We start from the raw sequence: 23,918 nt of genomic DNA, 5'->3' as shown, positions 1-23,918 counted from the left end.
TGCAGAAATGGGAGAATTGCACAGTAATAGGAGTGGTTTTGTGAAGTGTTGTGTGGTATTTATTTCATTAAATCATAAGAGATGTTGGGCAGATGCTGTGTTTTCTGATAAACTTCAATGCGATAAGTTCTTTAAAGCTTTCAGTATATAGCCCTGTGAAATTGAAAGAAATAACAAAAAAGAAGAGATGCTTCTCTTTTTCCTCACTAAGTAGGGGAGACCTACATAGCTGAGAAAAACCTCTCAAAAATAAAACCCTTTTAAGCACCATCTAGGTGAATTGCTCGCCTACAGCTGGATTTGAGATATAAAGGGACTTCTATGACTGGTTTCTTAGAAAAAGGCCTCTTTAAGGTTTGGAAGAACATTGGATATCTTGGTGTTAATAAACTCTTGATGGTTCAGGAAGGTTGGTTGACACACACCGCTACCTATCGCAAGGAAGACCAGCGAGTCCATTAGGCAGCAAATGCCACAAACGCTGGGAAATTTTTGGTTAAAGCTTATGGCCTTTTATCATCCTGCTGGAAATGAGGCTCAGTAATGCTGCTTTGTAAGGCAGCTGTTTACACGATGCGTGAGACATACGCACAGAATATGTTCAAATAATTTTCTTGCTGCGTTCTGTGTTATTTAAAATGAAACAGTATAAGAAAGTGTCTTCCATGTACAGCAGATGTGCTTACTATTGTCAAAATTGGATTCCTAAAGAAATGCAGTTTCCCAAACAGAGGTAAAAACCAGCATCTTTCTAAAAAATTCTAAGAATCCCACATTTTTGACTCTCCTGAGTCCTTTTGTGCAAAACTCAAAACAGTTATTTAGGCAGGTAAGTATAGATATAAATAAATGACAACTTTTGTCGTTGGAGTAGAGATGTATAATTCACAGGAAAAAAAAAAGAAAAAATCAGTCAATACTGTAAAAATGTTGGTGTAAATACCTGTACTCTGCTTTTTGGTTTGCTTTTTGATTGCAATAGGAATAAATCTCTCGGTGTGTTAGGGAATAAAGCCTTTGGGGGGGGCGGGGTGTGTCCACAAATGGGTGTGTATTCCTTGTCCTAAAGTTGAAGAAAGTGATTAGGTTTTAAGAAATTGACAAAGACTCACAAAATTTTCTGTACTTTTAGAGAGCAGTAAACACAATTGCATCTGGAACATTTTCCTGATGCAAGTAGGCAAGTGAAGGACAGCTTAATGATCTGTGAAAGGAATAAAGTAGCGTTTAGCATGAGAAATGTTTATTAAATGTCGCATGTTCATAAGACGAAGGAGCTATTAGCAATTTCTTTAATGTTTCTGTGAAGCTGGTTATATTTTACAGACCCATATTATCAACTACCCATTTGGAAATAATAGCAGAAAAATCCCTACAGTCATGTCTAAGAAACTCATAGACTTATTCTACCTTAATAGACATTTTGCATCACTTATTTAACCAAAAGAGGATTCTTTCTCCCACAGAACACTGCAGTCAAATAAAATTTTTCATGCCTATGACAAGATAAATAATATAACTCATAGATGGTTCCAACAAGTTTCCCAACCATATGCTTTGAAAATACCAAACATGCTTTTGGGGTATGTTTTCTACTTTTCCCTGGGTTTTGACAGAAAATATGATTCCACTCCCTTCTCCTGTATAGCTTTATGAGACCTGGTCATAGCATAGCTGGAAAATAACCACATAAATATGTTCAAACCCAGCTGCAGTCTTGAAAGTTCAGACCAGGATTTTATGCAGTGTGAGTCTTGATTCTGCAGGAACCATTGTGTTAATGATACAGAAAAGAATAGAAGAATATATTGCTCCATAGCCTAGTTCTCATGATTCCTCGATTGTAACAGTGCTGAAATTACCCATTATGCACTTACAACTGTGGGACAAGCGTAGTCATTGCAATAACTGTTGCAGAAGCCCAGGAAGAGTTCAGAAGTGCAAAAGTTGGTCAGATAGTTACATTGGTGTTTTGTCTTAATAGTCAGAAATCCTGGTATGTGACTTTGGACTTTCAAGTAGCAATATTAAAAAAGTGTTATGTATGGAGCGAAGGGGAGAAGTAGGGGGAAGGGAAGGGAACTTTTGAGGAGATGTTAAGGCTTCAGTAATGAACAGGAACAAAAAAGAAAGTTTTTTGGTTTTTGCAATTACAGTGCTAATACAGGGGTTTATTGATCTGTCAAAACTGCAGAATGTCAGAGAAATCTTGATTTTTCTCAGAATATCTATGGGAATCATTGGTTTTAACAGTCGTCCTGGTTTTGGCTGGGGTAGAGTTAATTTTCTTCCTAGTAGCTGGTACAGTGCTGTGTTTTGGCTTCAGTCTGAGAACAATGATGATAACACACCAGTGCTTTAATTTTTGCTAAGTAGTACTTGCACTGATCAAGGACTTTTCAGTCTCTCATGCTCTGCCAGTGAGGAGGGGCACAAGAAGCTGGGAGGGAGCAGAGACAGGACACCTGACCCAAACTAGCCAAAGGGGTATTTCATACCACAGCACATCATGCACAGTATATAAACTGGGGGGAGTCACCCAGAAGGGACTGATCACTGCTCATGTCGGCCTGGGTATCAGTCATCGGGTGGTGAGCAATTGTACTGTACAGCACTTGTTTTTATTGTGCTTTTCCTTTCCAGTTTTAGTTTTATATTCTCTCCCCTTGTTATTTCCCTTATCATTATTATTGTTAGTTGTGGTGGTAGTAGTAGTAGTAGTAGTTTTGCATTATACTTTAATTATTGGACTGTTCTTATCTCAACCCATGGGGTTTACATTCTTTCAGTTTTCCTCCCTATCCCACCCAGGGAGGGGAAAGGGGAAGGGGTGAGCAAGTGTCTGCATGGTACTGAGTTACCAGTTGATTTTAAACCATGACACAATTTATACTAATATCAGTAATCAAGTAACCAGGATAAAATGTGCAGTGTTTACTTTAATCTCATTGTGAGGAAACAGTGAGGAAGTTGATCTCAGGGTGATCACATTGGTTTTATCATTTTCAACATACACTTAGAGAAAACTTCATAAATAACATTGCAGCATGAGCTATGAGGCTCTTTAGAAGCAGCTTTATTTTCATTTGATGTAGTTATTAATTTTCATGGAAACAGCATTACATTTTTCACAAATAATATCAGAAAGCATCCTTTAGTTTTCTGACTGGAGAGAAAGGGTTCTGTGTGAACTTACTGTTTACATGCCGCTCTTCTGGGATGAGTCAAAGTCCCTATACATGTTGAGCAGTTCTGTTGATTAATGAATGTTAAGTAAATCAGCAAAAATATATCAGCATATAGCAGCAGCAGCTAATATTTACCTGTTCTCTCATTGATGAAAACAGTGGCTTATTCAGAGAACAACATTGCTGCATTTTGCTAGCACTAGGTGTCTTAGTCTGAATTTGATGAAATTTTTAAACAGGTTCTTCAGACATTTTACAACTTTAATGGAGTAATTTTAGTAGGCTATTTATCGCTTTGAAATCAAAGACATGTTTGTTAGCTCTGATGAATTTTTAACTATAGTAACAAAAAATAACCTAAGGTTAGAATCTATGCTGATTTACAGTATTGTGGGCATCAGTAGGAATTGCTTACATTGTTTGAGGAGACTAGAGGAGACTATTTTTTTCAATCAAAATCCAACATAGTGCGTCAACAAGAAGTAACTTAGTCAAATGGCTGTAGGGATTATAATATATAAGGTCTTAAAATTTATCGAGAGGAGGCAAGCTTAATCTTCTGAGCTGCATGCTGCAGATGAGGTAAGTAGTTGAAATCTCCAACTTGTCTTGAACCTGTGAAGATTGGAGCAGTTATTATTTATTTTCTGAAGCTAGAAACAGTCTTTCTACTTCAGTGGTGTAAACCACAGCCACAAGCTTTTGTCATTCAAAGGGAAAGAAAATCGATAGTTTATTCCATTATTCAACATTGTTTATTATTTATATAACAGCAAGCTTTATTGGATGTTTTGTAGATGTTCCTTTCTGATAGAATTGATAGTGGGTGGGGGTTCTGTCCTGAAGCTATGCTATAGCCTCTCCAGAGCCATACAAATACTCACAGCAAATCTAGTTTTTTTCCAATTTAGCAATGTTTTCAGTATTTATTTTTTTGCAGATTGAGGATTTTAATTTGGTTTAAAATAAAATTAACCCTCTACACAAATGGAGAATTACATCTTGTCTCGTTTATATTGAGAATATAATCGATTGTGAATTTTTTAAAGACTTACGGCCTTCTTTCTTTTTTTTTAAATGTTTTCTCATTTCTGTAACTGTGATATATAATTTTATTGAAAACTGACCAAGTATCTTGGAAAGGATATGTGTATGTATGATTTGCATCACTGTGTCTTGACAGGTGGAGCAAATTACTGATACATTCTCTATACTTACTATTATACCAGCTAATGTGTAGTAAAAAGCCTACCTGTCACCAGGGAAATTTTGCATCTAGAAAAATTTTAATAGTCCTCTTTGTCAGGATGGTAAATGGAGGCATCAGGTATTAGTCATTTATTCAAAGTCATTCTCAGGATTTAGTTTGGTCCATTTTTAATTGTCTCACAGAGGGAAATTTCTTTCATATCTTTCAGTGAAGGTGCTTTGAAAACTCAGTAGTTGAGCTGTCTCGATTTTGTATCTCTCATTCCCCTGAACTGTCCCAGTCACTTTTCCACCACCCAAAACTACATTGTGAAGAGTATTTTTTTGTAAATTAATTACAGAAACAAATTGCCAGAATCTCTCTGAAATGAAAAAATAGAATAAAATTTTGTGCTTTCTAGTAACTGACATTTGTAAAATGCATCAATACATTCAGGTGCTTGTATTAGCCACCAAGCTCTAAGAGCATTTGGTCTGTTTGCTAATGTCCAAGAGAAAACAGGAGCAATGTACCTGTCTTACTAAATAGAGAAATCCCTTGTCCCATAATTTTACCTGCTCACATGCAAAATAAGGCACCAAAAAATAATATATTTGAGGATTCAGAAAATAATGTATTTTTGTATATATGTAATTGGTTGTGGATTTAGCTTCATTAAATACACAAATAGGCTGATAACTGTGTGCTGCCAAACTTATAGTAAAACATAATGGATAAGACAGCAACAATTTGTATCTTTAATTAGTATCCTAATCTAGCTGCTTTCTGAATCAAAGGCTTTTTCTTCATTTCAGAGCAAGTTTGATTGGTTTGATATTTACAAGTTAAACTTTATCCTGTTACTTCCAACCAGATAATCTGTTCAGTGTACTTGAGCTGTCCCTTGGTATCTTGCAGCACATTATTGCATTTTCTTTTCAAGACAATAATCTACCAAGGACAATTTAACAAATCTTATGAGTTTATTTGAAATGTTAAGTTTCATTTGCAGAAGAAAATATTTTACTATTGCATTGATTTCCTAAAGCTGTATCCTCCATACCAAAGTCAGCCTATCCTTAGAACAGATGGAAGTGTCTGTAGTAGTCTACAATGAGTATTTTTATGTCCTAGATTTTTGTTCTATAGATTTGTGAGATTTACATGTTGAGTTTATATTTCTGTTCATCGTATAGCTTAGAATGTACCTGGGATAATGAAACCTCTTTAACTGAGGAAACAAATCTCCATGTTAAAACTAGACCGTGCTGCCAAAGCTCTGTCCAGCTTGGCCTTGGACACTGCCAGGGATGGAGCATTTACCACTTTTTGGGCAACCTGTTCCAGCGCTTCACCACCCTCACAGCAAAGAACTTCTTCCTTATATCTAACCTGAACTTCCCCTGTTTTAGTTTAAACTCATTCCCCCTTGTCCTGTCACTACAGTCCCTGATGAAGAGTCCCTCTCTGGTGTCCTTGTAGGCCCCTTCATGGCAGGAGGGTTGGAACTAGGTGATCTTAAGGTCCTTTCCAGTCCAAACCATTCTATGACTCTATGACTAAAAAAAAAAGTCCTAACAAACCACAGTCCAGACACAAGGCTGCATTTTCTTTGTGAAGTACTAATAAATTAATCCTTTAGTGAGTGCAAATTTATCTTCTCTTGTGCTTGTTATCAAGTATTCCCAAGTGTGTATGTTTTCATAAAGTATAAATTAAAATGGCTTTGATACTAGCAACAAATTCACACAGTGCAAGGGCCATAAGGCACAGTATTTTCCCCACATCAACAACAAAATACAGATATATTCATAAAACAAAATATAAAAGTGAGTATTCTTCCTGAGCAATATCTTAAGTTCCTAAGAACATAACAATACCAGAAAGAAAGAAGAAATTGCAATAACAAAAGTAAATTACAGTCACTTTATTTGGCTAATGAGCCCATCTTGTGGAGCAGCACCCACTCTTCAGCACATTAACAGCTTTCATGTGCATTTTTGTTGAACTGAGACCTTAAAGAAACTGCAGTGCTTGATGGTGAATTACTTGGCACTGCACTCACTGTGTCCAAGGAAGTGCTCTGCAGGCAATTTATCATTTATGTATTACTGCTATATAGCAGCACAGCAGTTCTTTGTTACACTGTGGCATGTCATGGGTTAATACCTTATATTTTAGTGTTTGATTCAGTCTTAGGTCACCACCACAGCTTGCTTTCCCCCCTTTGCCTCTACTGTGCAGTTCCCACTGCCATGCTTGTCTCTCACATGGACCTGCTGGGAGTTTCTTGCTGTTGTTAAGAGGGGGCAAAACTCATCTCCAAAATACATTTATTTTTGCTACAGCACTGTGAGAGTAACCACCAGATTGATGTTTGATCACCAGAAGGCAACCCAGTGATGATCAGAACCTATTCCATGTGTTTCTCCCCATCCCACCTTTCCTTGTCGCCCGCATGCGATGGGCGCAGGGTGGGAAGAACAGCCCTAGAAGCCCTGGGGACTCGCCACTGTTTCCAGCAGGGATTTTTCTGACCCCTTTATGTGTATGGGAATCCAGACACTCCTCTACTGGAAGTGGCAAACTGCCCTGTAAAGCCTGTACTCCAAGACAGCTAGCATTCACTTTCTGCCTTCTGAAAAGGTGTATGTGGGTCATGGAGGCAGTCTTTGTCCAGGGCTAGCTCAGGTAAGGGTTTGGGGTTGGAAGCAGTTGTCTTCTCTCCTTTTTTTTTCAGCTGCTAAGATATATGGGGTTTGGGTTTGTTCATGTTTTGTGGTGTTTTGTTGCTTTGGTTGGTTAATCTTTTTCCTGTAGCTAGTGGAGTAGACATCTTAAAATGATAAAAACATTGAGAGCCAAAAAATGGGTATGATTAATGACTGGTGACATTTCTTCTATGACATTTCCCTGCCTAGTGTCCCCCATTCAACTTGCTGAGTATTTGATAAACACCATTGCTGCGGGAGCCATATTTTTATTGAGGAAAACAAGTTTCAAAGTTAGGGTTTTGATAAGTTGTGAATGCAAAGGGTTTTGATAAGTTGTGAATGCAACTGAATTTCTGCAGCGAGGGGGGAAAGGAAGAGAACAATGCAAGTACATTCAGGTTCTTAATATGGTTTTCTTTTTTCTTTTTCCTTTTTGCTTCTGAAGTCTCAGAGCAGCCCAAGTAGTGCTGTTGTTCCTGGGATCAGAATGCCTTTTCTCTTTTAAACACAGAGGCTGACACTCAAACCAGGGAGCGAGGGGAAGAACATGGAGAATGGTTGCGTTATAGACTTTTTGCAGTTTTAAAAAGAGGGGAGGGAAGGAAAAGACAAACCACCAGCCATGGTTTATTGCATTTGAGTGGTGCTTGCATGATACCTGATGGTGTGGAAGGCTTGCTGGCAATGTACAGTCCCAGGGGCGCTGCTGTCGCCTGTGGTGTTTCCCATTGTACATCCAGCAGGCCTCCAGCCAAGCTGCCTTTGCCACCTCCCAGCCACGGCTCTTCTGCCGCTGCTGGCATTGGTGCAGCATCCATTCCCAAACAGAAAGGTGAGCACAGAGGCCAGCTCCCACACTTGGACACTGTTGCCATTGTACAAGGGCTGCGCCAGTGCCAGCACATGCTGAATCTGCAGGAACTGTAATTTTATTATTTTCTATTCTCACATAGCTGTGTGAGCTTGTTGAGCTATGGTTAATGATATGAATTGGCAGCTTGGATATTTCAGTGTACAGGTTTATCCAACTAGGTATCCTTTCATCATAATCTGGTTAAATCAACTTTGTCAGCAGTATATATTATGGTGGTTGCTAAAGTTGCTTTCCAGGCACATGAGATATTTAAAATAAATAACCTGCCATGTTTCCACTTTCTCCAGTGGAATACATTTGCCAGGGAGGCTACAGACACCCTTCACTGTCACTTACATATGAGCCACCCAAAGATGAGCTGAAATGCTTTTTTCCGTCTTTTTAAAGGAAAGGTGTATTTGCTATGCACTTTTTGAGAAAGTGGCTTTTAACTATGTTGGTGAACCCAGTGAGGAGATTGCAGACTGCAAATGGAAAACTGGCTAGCCCAGTTAGGAAAGGAGGATTGTTTTTTCAGCTGTTCTAGATTGACTTAAAAAGATGATATTGAATGATCTTGATTAATGTGTGAATATCCGTAGCTCCTTGGAAAGCAGAGTGTGGTACTTCAGTCTCTGTTACATTTTTGAAAGTAATCAGTTGTTGACTGCATCTTGTTCCAGTCTACAGAAGGATGCAAGATGTGAATTTCATGCAGATAGTGTCCGCAGATTTCACAGGTAGAGAAAATTAAAGAATAAAAAAACAAATTACAAATCACTGAATATAGTACATTGAATGCAGTTTTGGTATTTCTGAACTGATGCTCTTAGAAAAAATGCATCCCTGTGTCAAATGTACCAGGGATGTTTGTACGGGATGCTTGTACATGAATGCAAGAAGATGAATTAGAAGATTGTAATGTGGAATACATCTATGTATGATTCTGAGTCATGTATTTAATACCAAAAAGAAAGATTCATTTGGGTGTCACTAGACTTGCATAACGTGTCTTTCCTAAAATCACGCTGCTAAGATATTTATACCACATATCATCATCCTATGTTCTTTTCTTTTGAAATGCATATTGGGTCTTCTGAATGAAAAGAAATGTAGAGTTTAGCAACTATTACATAGTTCTGTATTCTGAGTGAACTGGGCAAGCTGATGTTCAATGCCCTCTACTGGGAGGATTCAAAGGTTGCAAAAGGCAAATCACTCCCAGCATTTTCAACAGAAACCCAGGTATTTCACATTCTCATCACAGGTACCAGAGCTGACAATTCATTAGATAATGAGTTTAAAATTATTCTTTAATGTTGGAAAATCTTCCTTTAACTTTTCTGTATCATTCTTAAGTGGGCTTTTGAAGGTTGCAGTACATTAGTTAATGGGACTGAGTGTTTCACACAGCTTCCAGTAGTATCTCCTAGCTCCCTGTACGAGCCAACACATCAGTCTTATCCTGTCTTTCTTGTAACACTCCTGCTCTTTCCTTGCTGCATTCCTCTGCATACACTGCTGTTGAAAACTTTGGCAAAATCATGTATTAATCTGTTCTGTATTAAGGAAATGAAACTATAACTTGAAAGGAAGATAGACACAATGGAAGTATTTTGCTTTTATTATATTTTAAAGGGAAAAAAAAATCTTATTTGCTCTTTATAATGCAGATTATTACCTCCCCGGGAAAAACAAATTATTTGTCACATGTGAAACAGAACTGCATTTTGCAGGCTTTCTGAACAGCCTTTCACAGTTTAATTTTGGACTTGAAGCTACTATCCCTTATACACTCAGTTCTGAAAAGTCAGTTAGCATTTTTTCTGTTGCCCTGTCCCTGCAGGGTGGAAAGCTTTTTATTCTGTAACTGCCTATCAACTTAAACATTCATTCTATAAACTTAAAAATTATTAAGTTTTATGTAAATTTAAATCTACTTTGCACTAAAACATCTGTTAAGAGATATATACCCTGATTTGTCATGTGAAAAAGGGTCCTGAACATTTTGATCTCACATGGGATGTTTTGATCTCACAGTCAATATTCTAAAAATGTTAACATTTTTGCTTCAGTTCTAAATGTGTTGAAATGACTACATCATATCAGTCAGATGGCTAAGTAGAGAACATGGCTGCTCTTTCCTGAAGTCTGTTACACGAGAGATAGCAGTTTTGCAATCACATTGGGTGCAAGTGTGCTGTAGTGAGAGCTGCAACACTCTGCAAAGCCTTCCATTCATCTCTTTAGGTTTTGATCTCTGTCAGGGAAAATGAAAGCAAGAACCTAAGTAATGACTTAGTAAGTAACTAAGTAGTTAGCATGTTGAGAGGGGAGTTTCAGGATAAAAAGAAAATGAAATTCCTATAGATAGCTGCCTTGAGACACTCAAGTCAAATATAAATACAGTGAGTAAAGGCGTTCACGTCTTTTGCCAAGAACACTTCTCTCTGTGACAGCTCAGTGTCCTATATTCAAGTCTTAGGATTACCCTTCGAAGAGCAGAGTTCTGCTTTTCTTTTTGATCAGTACCCACACAATGGGACCCTGACCCAACATGGTATTCTGCAGCTCTGCCGTACAAATATGGAATGCTACCAGTGATGATAACGGTAAAATTTGCAGTTTAGTCTATTTCTAACATTTTTGTCTCTTTTTTCTTCTTTCTTTTACATGCTTTCTTGGGTATAGCAGACCATTTAGGAATTGAATTCATGGGTAAGTTTTAATTTCTACTCCTTTTACTTGCTCATATTTATCCCAAAGCACATGGAAGTTAATGGGAAGACTCCCATGACCTCCATCAGTGGATTTTGGATTTGGCTTCTATTATATTTACTGATTATATTTAAAGTTATATAAAGGTTTTGGGTTGTTTTGGGTTTTTTTTTGTTCACTGCTAGGTGGCTTAAAAGCTACATAATGTTGTTTTGGTATTCTATTGTTGTTTAGTGAAACATAATATAAATATTGTATGGCTATATCATGAGATTTGAGGAATAATATTTTATATGTGATTTTTTTAAAGATTGTCTATTTGCATATAAAGGAAATTAAATTAGATTTTTTTTTCCTTCAGAATTTCGTGTTGATTACGATGTTAAATGTAACTGTTTAATAAGAAACATTTCATTGGCTTTTAACAGACAAACCAGTGGGATACTTTTAAGAAAAAGGACAAATATCTGTGATTCTGTGAAATAAGTTAACTTCAGATTAGGAGAAAGCTAACGCAGGAGTGAATAATTGCTTCTTGTAATTTTGGAAAGGAAAAAAATGATGTTCTATTGACTCAGATGCTGCCCTATAATGAGTTCATAGCCTGATGAAATGATAGGCTTAAATGGCACTGCTTCACCTCTCAGCTGGTGATTTGTGGAGAACATCGGTAATTTCCTCTATGAAGCTAAGGCGTGTCATTAGCAGAGATAGTGGACTGGTGCATCCTTTCTGTAAAAACAGTTTGCATAAATCATTAAATATGGCTGAAAAATCCAATAATAAAAAACTTGCAAATTTATGTCAGAGTAATGAAAAAAAAAATGTTTTTAATGTGTCCTTTCCCTATGCTGAGTTTTACTTACATTTTTAGATTTCAGAATTAAAAATATGGTAGCCTAGTCATTGTAACTGGTGATACGGAGATTTTTTTGACAAGTTGACTATCAGTTGTCATGAAACCAATATGGTGATGCATATTAACTGTGTGGCAGGCTGCATCAGCAGGAGGATAGCCAGCAGGTTGTGGAATTTTTTTCCTACTGTTTTTGAACTTGTGTGGCATACATATAGTAGTTATCCCTAGCGAACAGTTCTCTCTAGAGAACCATTCTGTGGTCTCCAAAAGTTTAGTGTCTCGCTTCACTTTATATAAAACTTCAAAAGTACTGTTGGAATTGATGCAGGTGTTTTCACAGACTTAAATAGACAAGCACAACTGGAAAATGGTCATTATAAAGGCTCTGCATATATCCCAGTTTTACTGCTTAACTTAAATTGTATGCAGAAGTCTTGAGGCATACAAATTGAAGGACAAGCATATACATAAAAGAAATAAGGAATATATGTAGGGTGGTTAGAGTAAGTCTTTCCATAGGAAGTGGGAAAGTGTTACCTAGGAGGCAAAGCTGAATTATTTTAACTTTATTATGAGTATTTTAGTTTTCTTGTTGATTTTTTTTTTTTTGATATCTCTTTAAAGCTTGAAATAAAACCAATCCCTGAAGTCTTGGCTCAGGGTTGTCTTCTTATATGAGTAGCTTTCTGATTGTCTTATTTAATATTGAAACAGATCTTAATGATAGAGAAACTAATGAAATCTTGTGTCTCAAGCCTGTAAATATTAAGACAGCAGTCTAAAATGAGGATTGAGATGGTTTTCTGTGTGCTAGAAACAAGCAAGTTCCAGAATCTTATGCAAAAGTGAAATGTTTGTGCTTCTTAAAACCTCCTCCAGTCTTTTGGAATAATTACTTTGGAAGTGTAAGCACATACAGAATTAATACTGCACTGATAGCAAAGGGCACATCCCTGGTCTTTATACAGAGAGATCAGGTGACAATATACTTATCAAATTAGGGCCACTCATGCAAAGCCTGTCTCATGAGCTTACATCTGTGCTATAGAAAATAATTGCAATTAGTGGGAAGAACATTTTCCAGTTATGGAAAATAGCAGTATATAGATGCTGCAGAGCTTAGCCTTGTTTGTATGTGATCCAGGGAACTCTCTTTGCAATGTTTTCATTGCATTTGTGGGTTTAGTTGCCTTAAGAATTCCATTCCCATCATAATTTTCCAGAAATTTTGCATGAAAACCATATAAGCCTGGATTCCCAAGGAAGATTGAACTCCTTCCACAGTATGTAGAGCTAAAATGTCATGTACATGGGAACATCTGTCTATACAGGTGCTCCAGGGGACTGTTGAGATGCACACTAACTACATATCTAGTTTAATGTATATTTGCCAGGAGAAGTAGATGAGATCCTGTTGGGGGTCTGTCCTCTCTGAATTTTGTATGCTTTTGTGAACCACTTGATACACTGTCTTCCTCCACAATCTCCTGTAGCAGCCAGTTCCAGAGCTCAGCTCAGCCGTTAAAGGCTGTGTACATTGCTTTTTCATTACCTGTTGAAATCCACTTCTTACCAGATCCTTAGCTGTCACATGCAGGACTTGTTGAACAACAGTTATGCATTCAGTTTATCTACTACACTGACTGTTGTATTAACCACTGTCATGTTCTCACACCCTCTTCCCATTTTAGGTAATTTCAGGTTATGTTCCATACAACGCTTAATACTGTGCCTTCTCAGACATGAATACCTAATACTTTGATATTGTTGCTGGTTTTGTTTTGCAGTATCTGTTTCTTTGTATGTGTAATAGAGCTAAATGCAGGGATAATAAAGTGGAATATGTGTTTTAAAATGTTTCAAATATAACAATGTATGGTTCAGATGTATGCAGGTGCAGCTTTTCTTAAATTAAATGAAAGCCAAGTATGTGTTCAAGGGATAGTATGTCCTTAAAAATTTTAAGTGTTGTGATCAGAGTGGCCAAGCTTTGTGAAATTTCTGGTGATAAGGAAACGGTTTGCACTTTCTAGTACCTCAGGAAAACAGAAAAAATGAAAGAAGTCTTGTGTTTGATACTCGTGAGATCTAGATTCAATTTCCCTCTGGTGTGATCTTCTGGAAGAGGCTTTGGGCAAGATATTTTAATCTCTCTGTGCCTTAGATTCTCAGTTACAATAATTTTTGTCAGGCTTTCTGCATTTAGATTCCTCAGCAATCTCTGGAATATCTTTCAGTAGGGTGTAACACACAAATGTATGTCTTCCTTACAAGAGGGTGCAGACTTTGCTGCCTCCTTGCCTTTGCTCCCTGGTTCCTTGCAAGAGAGCACAGCAGTGCGTGGGAGAATAATGCACTGCTCGTGCAGGAGCACAGTACCCCTGGTCTGGGTTGGTGAACATGTCTGCATGGTTCCCAGTGTCTCACCAATGATAATACATGCAATTTTATTTAAATTTCCAATGCAAAGGTAAGTAAATACTATCGCAATGTTCCTACAAACTAGAAATCTACTTGTATTAACAGTTTCATGTCAATTGAAAACAGACTGAGTCTTGGTAATGCTCATGTGAGGCAGCAAGTTTGTAAAAAAAGAGAGGTTGAAAGAAGCAGCTTTTATTCAATGAGAAGACATAAGTGATGTACTGTTAGCATTAGATAGCATGGTGATATGAGTTTTTTGACCCAAGTGGTTAACTGCACTTCGGAGCTGAATGGTTTATTTTTGTCTGATGCAAAACGTGATGATGAAGCCAAATATCTTGTGATACTCAACATGGGTGACCAGGTTACTTTGGTGCAACAGGTAGCATTTGAAAGCTGAGTTGCAGATACTGACATCTTGATGCAGTGAAATCGTTGCTTTAACTGCCGTATTGAAGGAGATGCAAAGGCCGGAGGGTGATCTTTGGACATAAGTGTTCTGGGCAAAGAGTCAGTGCCCAAGACAAGGAGTCATCGGTTTTACTTATTTCTTACACTAAGAATGAGTAGAGTTAAGATGTTAAGGGATGAAATGTGAAGGTGAGTTGGTATTGGAATAACCTGCTACACCACATAAACAAACAAGGCTATTTCAGCAGTAGACCTACACCACTTAATCTGATGATCCAGGATCTTTATCTTTAGTTCTGTAGCAGTAATTAACAATGGACACAGTTGAAAATAAAATGCCTTAAGAAAGTGCAACAGGCAGGTTGCTACAGTTTTGGTGGAAATAGTCATTACATGAGACAGTCCTCATCCTTAGGCTGCTTAGCAGTTAAACCTGTATCAGTGGTGTAAGCAATTATGATGTGATAGCCTGAATCTCCCCATGTGTGAACTGCAAAAATAATACTTGCTGTATTTATTATATTTAAATAAAGTTGCTGTATTTAGTTGCTACTTTTACCTTGCTGATACTTAGGCCTTACACAGGAAATAACTATTTTTCCTTAGAACTAGTTATCTTTTCTGGAAAAAGCAGAGCAGTTTGACTGGAGTCAATTGAGTATGAATAAAATATAATATCCTTGTAAGTGGTTAATCATTGAATACTATTTAATTGAACAGAGCAATAAAGTAACTCAAGAATGAGATCATATTAAAATTTATATATCTCCTTGCAAAGATTACAATGTGAAATGTATTAAATTTTCCATATTCTGAGAATTTGTTAATATTGCAGAAGATGGTGCATCCTTTATTTTCACTCTGCTGGTTCTCAGTGCCTCCTCCTTGTGCTAAGACAGTTGTATGCCTAAGACTCCAGGAATACCTGATCCGGTTAACTAAATTGACTCTGTGACCTTGTGTCATGCACTGCGACAGATGCATTTTGATTTTTCCAAATGGTAGAAGTTGGTTTTGCTGATGGGCAGCATAAGCAAAACCGCAACAATTTAGTATTTTTCCTCCTTGTGAAGAAAAAAAAAGAAAACAAGAGGCTAAGCTCATTAATTCCTTCACAGCTCACAGAATGTGCAGCTAGTAAGCTGTCCTCTGAAACACAATGTCTTGTAGCAGCAAACAGACAATGAAGATAAATAACCAGTGTTTGCACGGATGGTCCTAGCCTTAGTTACTATTTAGCAGCTCTTAATCTGTTATAAAAACCCTGTAATGCTACTGTCCTCAATGGAAGAGAGGACCAATGTTCAATTGCATGAGCAAAGAATGTACATGTTCTAAAGAACATATGTTTAAAAATAAAGTTCAGTTTTCCCTCTGTTCCTTTTTTAAAAATATGAAGCAGATAGATCCTTTTCTGGTAATATGGCACACTGGCTTTTTTTAGGCTCCTGCTTACACAAAATTATTATTAGATATTCTGATCACAATCATCCTTCTGTACTATCATAGCATATCTGTCTAATAATTATATTGTTAATCATAAGCATCTAAAATATTTCATCTTCATATATGTTTATAAATAAATATATAAATATTTACTCCTTCAGTAAATTCCTGAAGAACTAAGAGGGGCTACTCTGATAAGCATTGATACTTGTAATGTTTACTACCATTGTCATTGCTCCTTGAATCCCGTTGTCACCCCAAATGTCACCCCAAATTTTCATTACTTTCCTCTGATTTTGTATTTTCAAACTTAGTAAAAGCTTTGCTCTTGGGACCTTGTCTTTCTGTTTGCTTTGTGAAATACCTGTCCTTTTTAAGTAAGCTGCAAAATAACAATAGTATCCTGAAGCCTAAAATGGATTTAGATCTCCAGCACTTTCTGTAGGATTCTTTTAGCTGGTAAGAAGAGTCATCTCTAGCGAAGAGACATGAGCACCAGAACAGAGAGCCTTACAGAAACAGCTGATGTCTGTGTGCTATAAAAGTTGTGGATGAAGCAGAGATTCCTCAGGGGCTGGAGGAAGCTCTGCCAATGGTTGTATCTGTTTAGGAAAACTCATCTCTTCAATGAAAGTCAACGTGCACCTGCTGAACACGTTGCAGGTTGCCTTACAACATCTTGGCTAAGTTTGGGGGATATGTTTTGCTTTATGGGAAGGAGAGATTTATCCGTTTTGTGGCCTAGCTACCATTTTGTTTCAGTGCTACCATGTGTACTTTTATTGGTACGTCATTTTCCCAAATTATCTGCATTTTCTGTATTGACAATGGACTGGGTTAGATTAACTTGTGTAATTTTTAAAAAGCAAGATTAAGATTTACTCTGCGGTTAATTTATAAGTGCTCTTAATTGCCTGTAGTGCTTTATCAAAATAGTAATGCTGTGAACTGTGTGCAAAAAATTGATTAAATAATGTTGATATATGTAACTTACTCTGGTGACCTTCCTCTGTGTTTGGTTTCTTCTGCTTTCTCTAACTGAAGTTCACAGAACCGACTGGGTTGGAAAAGACCTTCAAGATCATCAAGTCTAACCATTACCCCAGACTGTCAAGTCTATCACTAAACCATGTCACTGGGGGCCTCATCTACACATTTTTTGAACACTTCCAGGGATGGTGACTCCACCACTTCCCTGGGAAGCCTATTCCAATGCCTGAGCACCTTTTTGGTTAAGAATTTTTTCCCCGCATCCAGTCTAAGCCTCTGCTGGTGCACCTTGAGGCCATTAACCTCTTGGCCTATCACTTATTACTTGGGAGAAGAGGCCAGACACTTCCTGTCTCCATCTTCCTTTCTACTCTTGTTAGGAAAAAAAGTTACTTAACATTTGTGATGAAACTTATGAAAACTAAAAAATTTAAAAAATTAAAAATGATAACACTATGTTGACAAGTTTATAAAGCAAGAATTGGTCTACTTTTCCCTGTTTTGCTGGGGACTGGGTTGGGAGGGCTCTAGTTGCGTTGCGCAGATGTCAGTCTCAAGAAGTGGGTGTGTATCATCAGTAATGCTGCATATAACCATTAGTCTGTCACAGCCAATGTGAATGTGTGCTGCGTATCCTTATGTGCTGATCGTGAGGTACTGGTAAGGTCGAAATGTTATCTGTGGATTACAAGAAAAGAATTTGTGAAACCTTAAAAATGGATACAAATCTTCAGGTAAGTTTCCATTTGAAACCTATTGCCAGATACAAACCTCTTCTGTATGGTGATGGTTTCAAGAACATTCATGCTCTGTTGTCACCTTGGAGAGAAAGGATCTGTGCTTCAAGACTGAATTTCAATTGAGGACACAGCATCTCATTTGCATACAGAGGGGCTTTGCTGTACGTATGTTTGTCTATGTAAATTGTGTGTACATTCTGTTTTGGGATTTGGCATGTGTCCTGTGTTCCTGCATGGCTGGTGTATCTCAGAGGTAAACACTTTTCATCATGAAATAGAGGTAATTGGATGACTGTTGTGGTTTAAACCCTAGCCAGACAGCTTGTTCACTCACTCCCAGTGAGTGGTGCCAGGCTGAGAGCAATCGAGGCCCCCCTGTCCCAGGTCTCTCCCCTTCCCCGCTCCCGTGAGGGATGGGGAGGAGGATCAAATGAGTGCAACTCCCACGGGTTGAGACAAGAACAGTCCAGCAACCAATGTACAACACAAATCACCACCGCTACCACCAACGACAACAATGATAAGAGAAAATAACAAGGGAAGAGAATACAATACCACTCGCCAAGAAACAAGTCTGACCCAGAAGCCCGTGTCCTTCCGGGTAACTCCCAGTTACCCCCCACCCCGGGCATGACGTGCTGTGGTATGGAATACCTCTTTGACTAGCCTGGGTCAGGTGTCCTGTCTCTGCTTCCTCCCAGCTTCCCCTCCTCCCTGGCAGAGCATGAGCCTCACAAAGTCCTTGGTCAGGGTAAACATCACTTAGCAACAACCAGCACTGTTCCCAGGCTGGAAGTCAAAAACACAGCACTGCGCCAGCTACCAGGAAGGAGAAAAATGACTGCTACTGCTGAACCCAGGACAATGACATAAACACTGAACAGACAGCTGTGTATTTAAATGTGACCTTATACCCAGTCAGTGTTGTAACCTGCATTTTGAATGTGGTATTTAGGTAAATGCTTTGCTGAGGTTGAGGAATTGCTAAAACTGACACCACACAGGTATGTTAATGAAACTTAACGAGTTGCAATGTTGAGATTTTACTCTTGGCCTTGTTCAGGCTCAGCTGCAGTTTAACCAGATGCAAAGATACGTAGACAATGACTTGCACATATTGCATGCTACTAAAATGAGCCTAGCGGGACAAAAGCAATACCTGCATGTCACAAGGGGTGGTAGAGACAGCTGCCAGAAGACTTACCAGTGAGAGTTTTTATCTCTGATTGAGAGGGGATTTGGGAGGAGGCTTCCAAGTAGTAAGTACAATCCAGACATGCCCATGTGAATGGGGAATCCATCTTTAAGGTATTAGGGTTGGAAGGTTGTTAGTAGAAAGTTGCTTACTGTATACTGAAGTTATCTTGCTACCAGAAAAAAAAGGCTCCGAATGCGCTAGCTGTGCCATGTTTATGCAGCCAGTGAACTGGTGTTACTTTGTCCTCCTACTTGGAGGTGTTATGTAAATGTCAAGTTTCATTCAGTAAATGATGCAAGGATTCAGAAAGCAGAAGGTAAGTATCACAATAAATGTTCCATGACAATGGTGTGCTTCTAATGCATATTATGGTTCTATAGAAAAATTGATGTTTCTGACAGTGAACTATAACTTTGTGTCCTCTATGCCTAGAACGAGTAGTGACAGTGTCCTACTCCAGTAATTGCTGGAAGCAGAAGAAAAAGGTAAGCAGTGTGGAAAAATTTATCATATGCTATGTAGAGCACTAAATTATTTTTTCATGTACTTCCTTTTCTTCTCTTTTGCAGGAGCTGTAAGATACTGGTACGTGGAGAAGTGCACAGATATCATTCCTACTCTGGCTGATTGCTTTTAATAAAGTTATTTCTGTGATAGTTGAAAACTGTCTTATGATCCCATTTCATGTCTCCATCAGCATCAGCTTATCCTCATTTCAAAATTAACCTGTCTGTGCTGAAAAACAGTTTGTCCAGTTACGCAGGATATCTTTCATGTGCTTCTCACTAGACAGCACAAGAGTCTTCTGAGAAACAACCCTGAGTAGCAGAAAAGGAGGGAGGGGGGAAGAGAAACAAGTAGTGTGTATTAGTGTGCATGTATTGTATGCTGAATTCCTAATAACAGTTTAAATAATCACAGAATTGCAAACTATTGCATGCAGATGACAGATGAGCTTTTCTGTTTACCAGTGCTGACCTTTCATCTTTGAATGGTGAAATTAATGGCCATGAGTTATTTTCCCTTAGTATGGTTTCAGAATTTTCAGACACCATTTGGATCATGTTCATGTAATTTAGTAGTTTAGTAGTAAAACTAGTAGTTTAGTAGTAAATATAGCTGTGGTTTTATTGTATCATTCACCCAGTATTTCTCATGTGTATTGATATGATCCTTTTTTATTTTTACGATAAGTTAATTAGGTACTACTCCATGCCTACATTAGCAAGTAAACTCTATTGCAATATAGTATTACTGTATGGTTATTCTTTCAGGTCTCTTGGTATTTAATGTTCAAATAGAAAGGAAAATCAAAATGGAAATATAAAAACCTGGTAAGGAACGTAAAATGTGATAGTATTAAAATACTCGGCCAAATTAACAGAAACAATTTAACATCTTCACTATTTGACAGGGAAACGAAATATAAAAAAAAAAAAACACTCAGAACAGATAGAGAAGAGCTAGACAAACTTAATTAGACAAAGCAGTTTGTAGAGGAGATGGAAATAAGAGTTTATTTACAATTAAGAGCATTAGTACTTCTCTTGGTAGTTTCCCAAACATTGCTGTTAACAGCTAGGACTGTAAGTTGTTTCCGTCATTGAAATAATGACCTTAGTCTCCAAAAGCACAAGCTTTTAAGTCATGAGAGAAACATGGAGTTAAATTGACTGAAAAATTTCCATACTACAATGCCAAATAGTGCCCTGCCTAAGCCTTAAGGCTCCATCATGTGCAGTGGCCGGTTTCACTTGCAGCCTTCTTGCCAGTCTGCGTGGCATGGGATAAGCACCAAGTTCTTCAGTTCTGTAAAGACTTAAGTATATGCAAGCCAAGAGTGCTTTAAACAGATGCCTACAAAGACTTTGGGTATTTTCAGAGTGCTAGTTGACTGGACATTTGGAGACTTGCAATATTGAACTTAGTAAGGGTTACTTTTGTCTTACTCATGATTTCTGACTAAAACACACATCAGAGTGAATAGATATTTCAATATATAATTTATGTTGTTTCTAATATAATATACAGTTCTTAAAATCAAGATCGAGTGTGTGATTTGAGTCATACATGAAATGAGTTTGTTCTTTTCCTGATTGGCTTCAAATCATCCTGAACTGAAAACAGAAAAACCCCTCAGCAATAGTCAAAAACCTAGCATGTGTAAGTAATTTTGTGTAATTGTGCAAAGCTAGGAGTATCTAACTTCACTCCTGCACTTCCGTTCTTCTTCTCCCTGCCTTTTCTCTTTTGGACTCACCTCATCCTTTTCTTTTTTATATTCTCCTGCAGACTTTCCTTTTCTATTAGTTTCATGAGTTTACTGATCAGTGTGTGTTGCTGCTTGCATATATTTGTATGGGATATTCATGAAAAGTACCAGCTACTCCATTTTCTGTATTTATCCTACACTGTGCTCATTACTCTCATTCAGCTAACTTAAATTTGTTTTTAGGATGAGGATGATTTACTTCTGCTGAGAAAAATTTCAATGTCTTTTGTGTCATGTTTTTCTTTCAGTCTTTCACTTTCTTTCTTTCACACTATATGTACTGAATATAAAGCCAGCTGTGCTGGACATTTTGTACATTACAATGGACTGACAGTGTAGACCTTTAAAATTGTTGAGCTATAAATAGTTGCATGAAGTGCATTGTTAAGATGTGCACCATAAAAAAAAAGAAAAACAAAACCACTTTACTAAATTCAAATTAATAACTTGCTTTAGTGAGAATAGCACTATGAGTCCCACTGATTTTGCTGCATGAAGTTGCTTTATGCTTCTGTAGTTTGGGTAATGTGCTTAAGGCAAAACCAAGAAAGTGTCCTCGGTTAACTGTTCATTTAATGAATGATGAACATAAAATCACCAAAACAAGTAGACATTTTATTTCAGTCGTTTTCCTGTAAATCTCTTTAGCCTGCTTTTAAAGTTTCTCTTGATGGAGAATCTCTTTTCAAGTTACTGTATTACCAGAGCATTCTTTCAATTGATAGTGAATCTTGCCTTGAAATAAGATGGCTGACCATTAGTGGGAAAAGGTGAGTGAATCCTATAAAAATCTTATAGATAAAAATCAAGCCATTTTTAATTAATTTATTCCAAGAAGTGACCTCAGAGTGAACTGACGAGAAAAGGTGGAAAACCTCAACAAAAATACAGAAGTTCTGGTAATTATTAGTTGTTTGCTGAATGCAACTAGTGATTTGCAAAACCTATGTTGAAAAGGCAATATCTTCTCAGTATTGGGTCAAAGTTTCTTAATTGGTTGTGATGAAATCAGCGTAGATAGGGGACATCGGAAAGATGACAAAATGCATGCCTCTTCATTGGTGCTGCTTTATTCAGCTGTTATGGCAGATGTTCTTCTATCAAGGGGTGAGTGATGTAATATGGCTGGTTTGCTTCTTCAAGTGAATTGTCATTTTTTTCTGTATCTCTTAGGACTCGGTAGTATTCATGTATCAGCTATTTTTATCATTTCATTGTCTCAATACTTTATGGATTGGAATTAACATCTGCAGGACATGAATCAGTTTGGTAATCATCCCGTTCAGTCTGCTCATTAGTGTGCAGTGAGGAACTAACAGTCCTTGTGCAAAGAATATTGAGAATCACCTTGAAGTTTGCAGCTGTAACTTTTATTGTGACAAACTGCCTTGTGAATTTAGGATTGAAATGTGCTCCAAATACCTTACTGCATGTCCAGCCTGTGTTCCTGGATTCTGGTGCATCTCATACGTGCAGCAAAAATGGAGACATAGTCTGATCTGTGTACCTTTTTTGGTACTGTGAAGAATGTGGCAGGGAAACAGGTCACTTTTTCGGAAGCTTATTCCCTGGCCCCTCTCCCCCCCAAATATGCTTAATTTACCTTTAAAAAAAAAAAAAAAAATTAAAGCTTTAATTTAAATTTGTAGAGTTTCTTCTCTTGATAAATATGCTAACAAAAAAATCCTTAAAATACTAGTACATTATTCCCTTGCCTTGGAATTATCTTCTCATAAATACTTCCCATGATGTAATATTACTGTTTTCTCCCATTCTATACTCCTTATTCTTTATAGTATCAAGGTGTATGCCATCAATCATTTAATTTATTTTTTGTCATCTTTATTGCTTGCTCATTCTCTTTGGTATTTTCATCTTATCCTTCATTCCTTTGCTCTCAGTGTTCTAAAAAATATTGATGGTTGTGCTGGTAGCACAGCTATGCTGATAGACCTGCTTGCAAGGTCTTCTACTGTTCAAAGGTGTTTTTCCTTCTATTTTTCATTGTTTGGCACACCTCTGTTTGCAGCCATCTCTTATTCCCTGATTAATTTGGTATTGCTATTACTTCTGCTGTTCATGTTATCTTTTTTTTTTCCTAGCAAAAGTCTGTAAAGTTAAATTTTCTGAATTACTCACAAGCCCATATATGAACACCTGCATCTATTATTCAGAACTTCTTATTTTATTTCTTTTATGCTAGAGCCTAAATCATCTTTCATAATTCAATTATAATTGTTGGCCTTCAGTATTTTCAGGGTTCTTTTTGCCAATCTCTCGCTTATCTCCAAGGTCCCAACAGTCTTTTAGTTATTTGTGATGAGCACTGCTGTGCAAGTAGTTACATACTTGTTCAAATAATTTAGAGGATTCCTTTCCTCTTTGCTGACTGTTTTTAATCACTAACCTCCCTGTGCAATATATTTGAAGTGGCTCCTGGTCTATATTATTTACGAGCTATTATATATTATTTACTAGCATACATATCTTTTTTTATCTAATCCTTAGTCTTTTATCTGAGAATATTACTTGGTAGTTATTCCCCTTTTAGATTTAAAGAGGTAGTAATTAAAAAAAATAATATTTTCTTTTGCTTGATGTGAGCTGTTTTGATCCCTCATGTACTTCTTTATTTCTATTCCATGCTTGTCTGAAACTTCTGTCCCCTAGAACACTGGCTGGTGTGCCCGCAAGTCTTCCTGTTTATTTAAAAAGTATTTGTACAGTGGAAGTCACAGAACCACTGAATAATTTGGGGTGGAACCTGAAGACCTGAATGTCTCTAGTCCAGCCTGAGGTCAAAACAGGGTCAGCTCAGGTGGCACTAGGCTGCTCAGGGCTTTATCCAGCTTAGTCTGCACGAGTTCTCCAGACAACCTGTTCCAGTGCTTGACTGTCCTAATGGTAAAAGATTTA

The 23,918-nt window shown here is 37.5% G+C and overlaps 1 protein-coding gene across 1 annotated transcript in view; it reads left to right on the top strand.

Moving 5' to 3' along the window:
- Window positions 1-23,918, top strand: part of NRG3 (neuregulin 3) — a 162,895-nt gene that overhangs the window by 77,408 nt on the left and 61,569 nt on the right. The window contains exon 3 of the mRNA XM_062618865.1: window positions 10,636-10,662. Coding sequence (XP_062474849.1) covers window positions 10,636-10,662 — 27 coding nt within the window. The remainder of the gene's footprint in view (window positions 1-10,635; window positions 10,663-23,918) is intronic.

The sequence above is a fragment of the Pezoporus occidentalis genome, unplaced genomic scaffold, assembly GCF_034315485.1.
Source record: "Pezoporus occidentalis ecotype Australia unplaced genomic scaffold, CSIRO_AGI_Poc_V1 ctg204, whole genome shotgun sequence".
Classification (NCBI taxonomy): Eukaryota; Metazoa; Chordata; class Aves; order Psittaciformes; family Psittacidae; genus Pezoporus; species Pezoporus occidentalis.
Note: the sequence above shows the minus strand (reverse complement) of the source record. Positions and strands in the feature narration are given on the sequence as shown.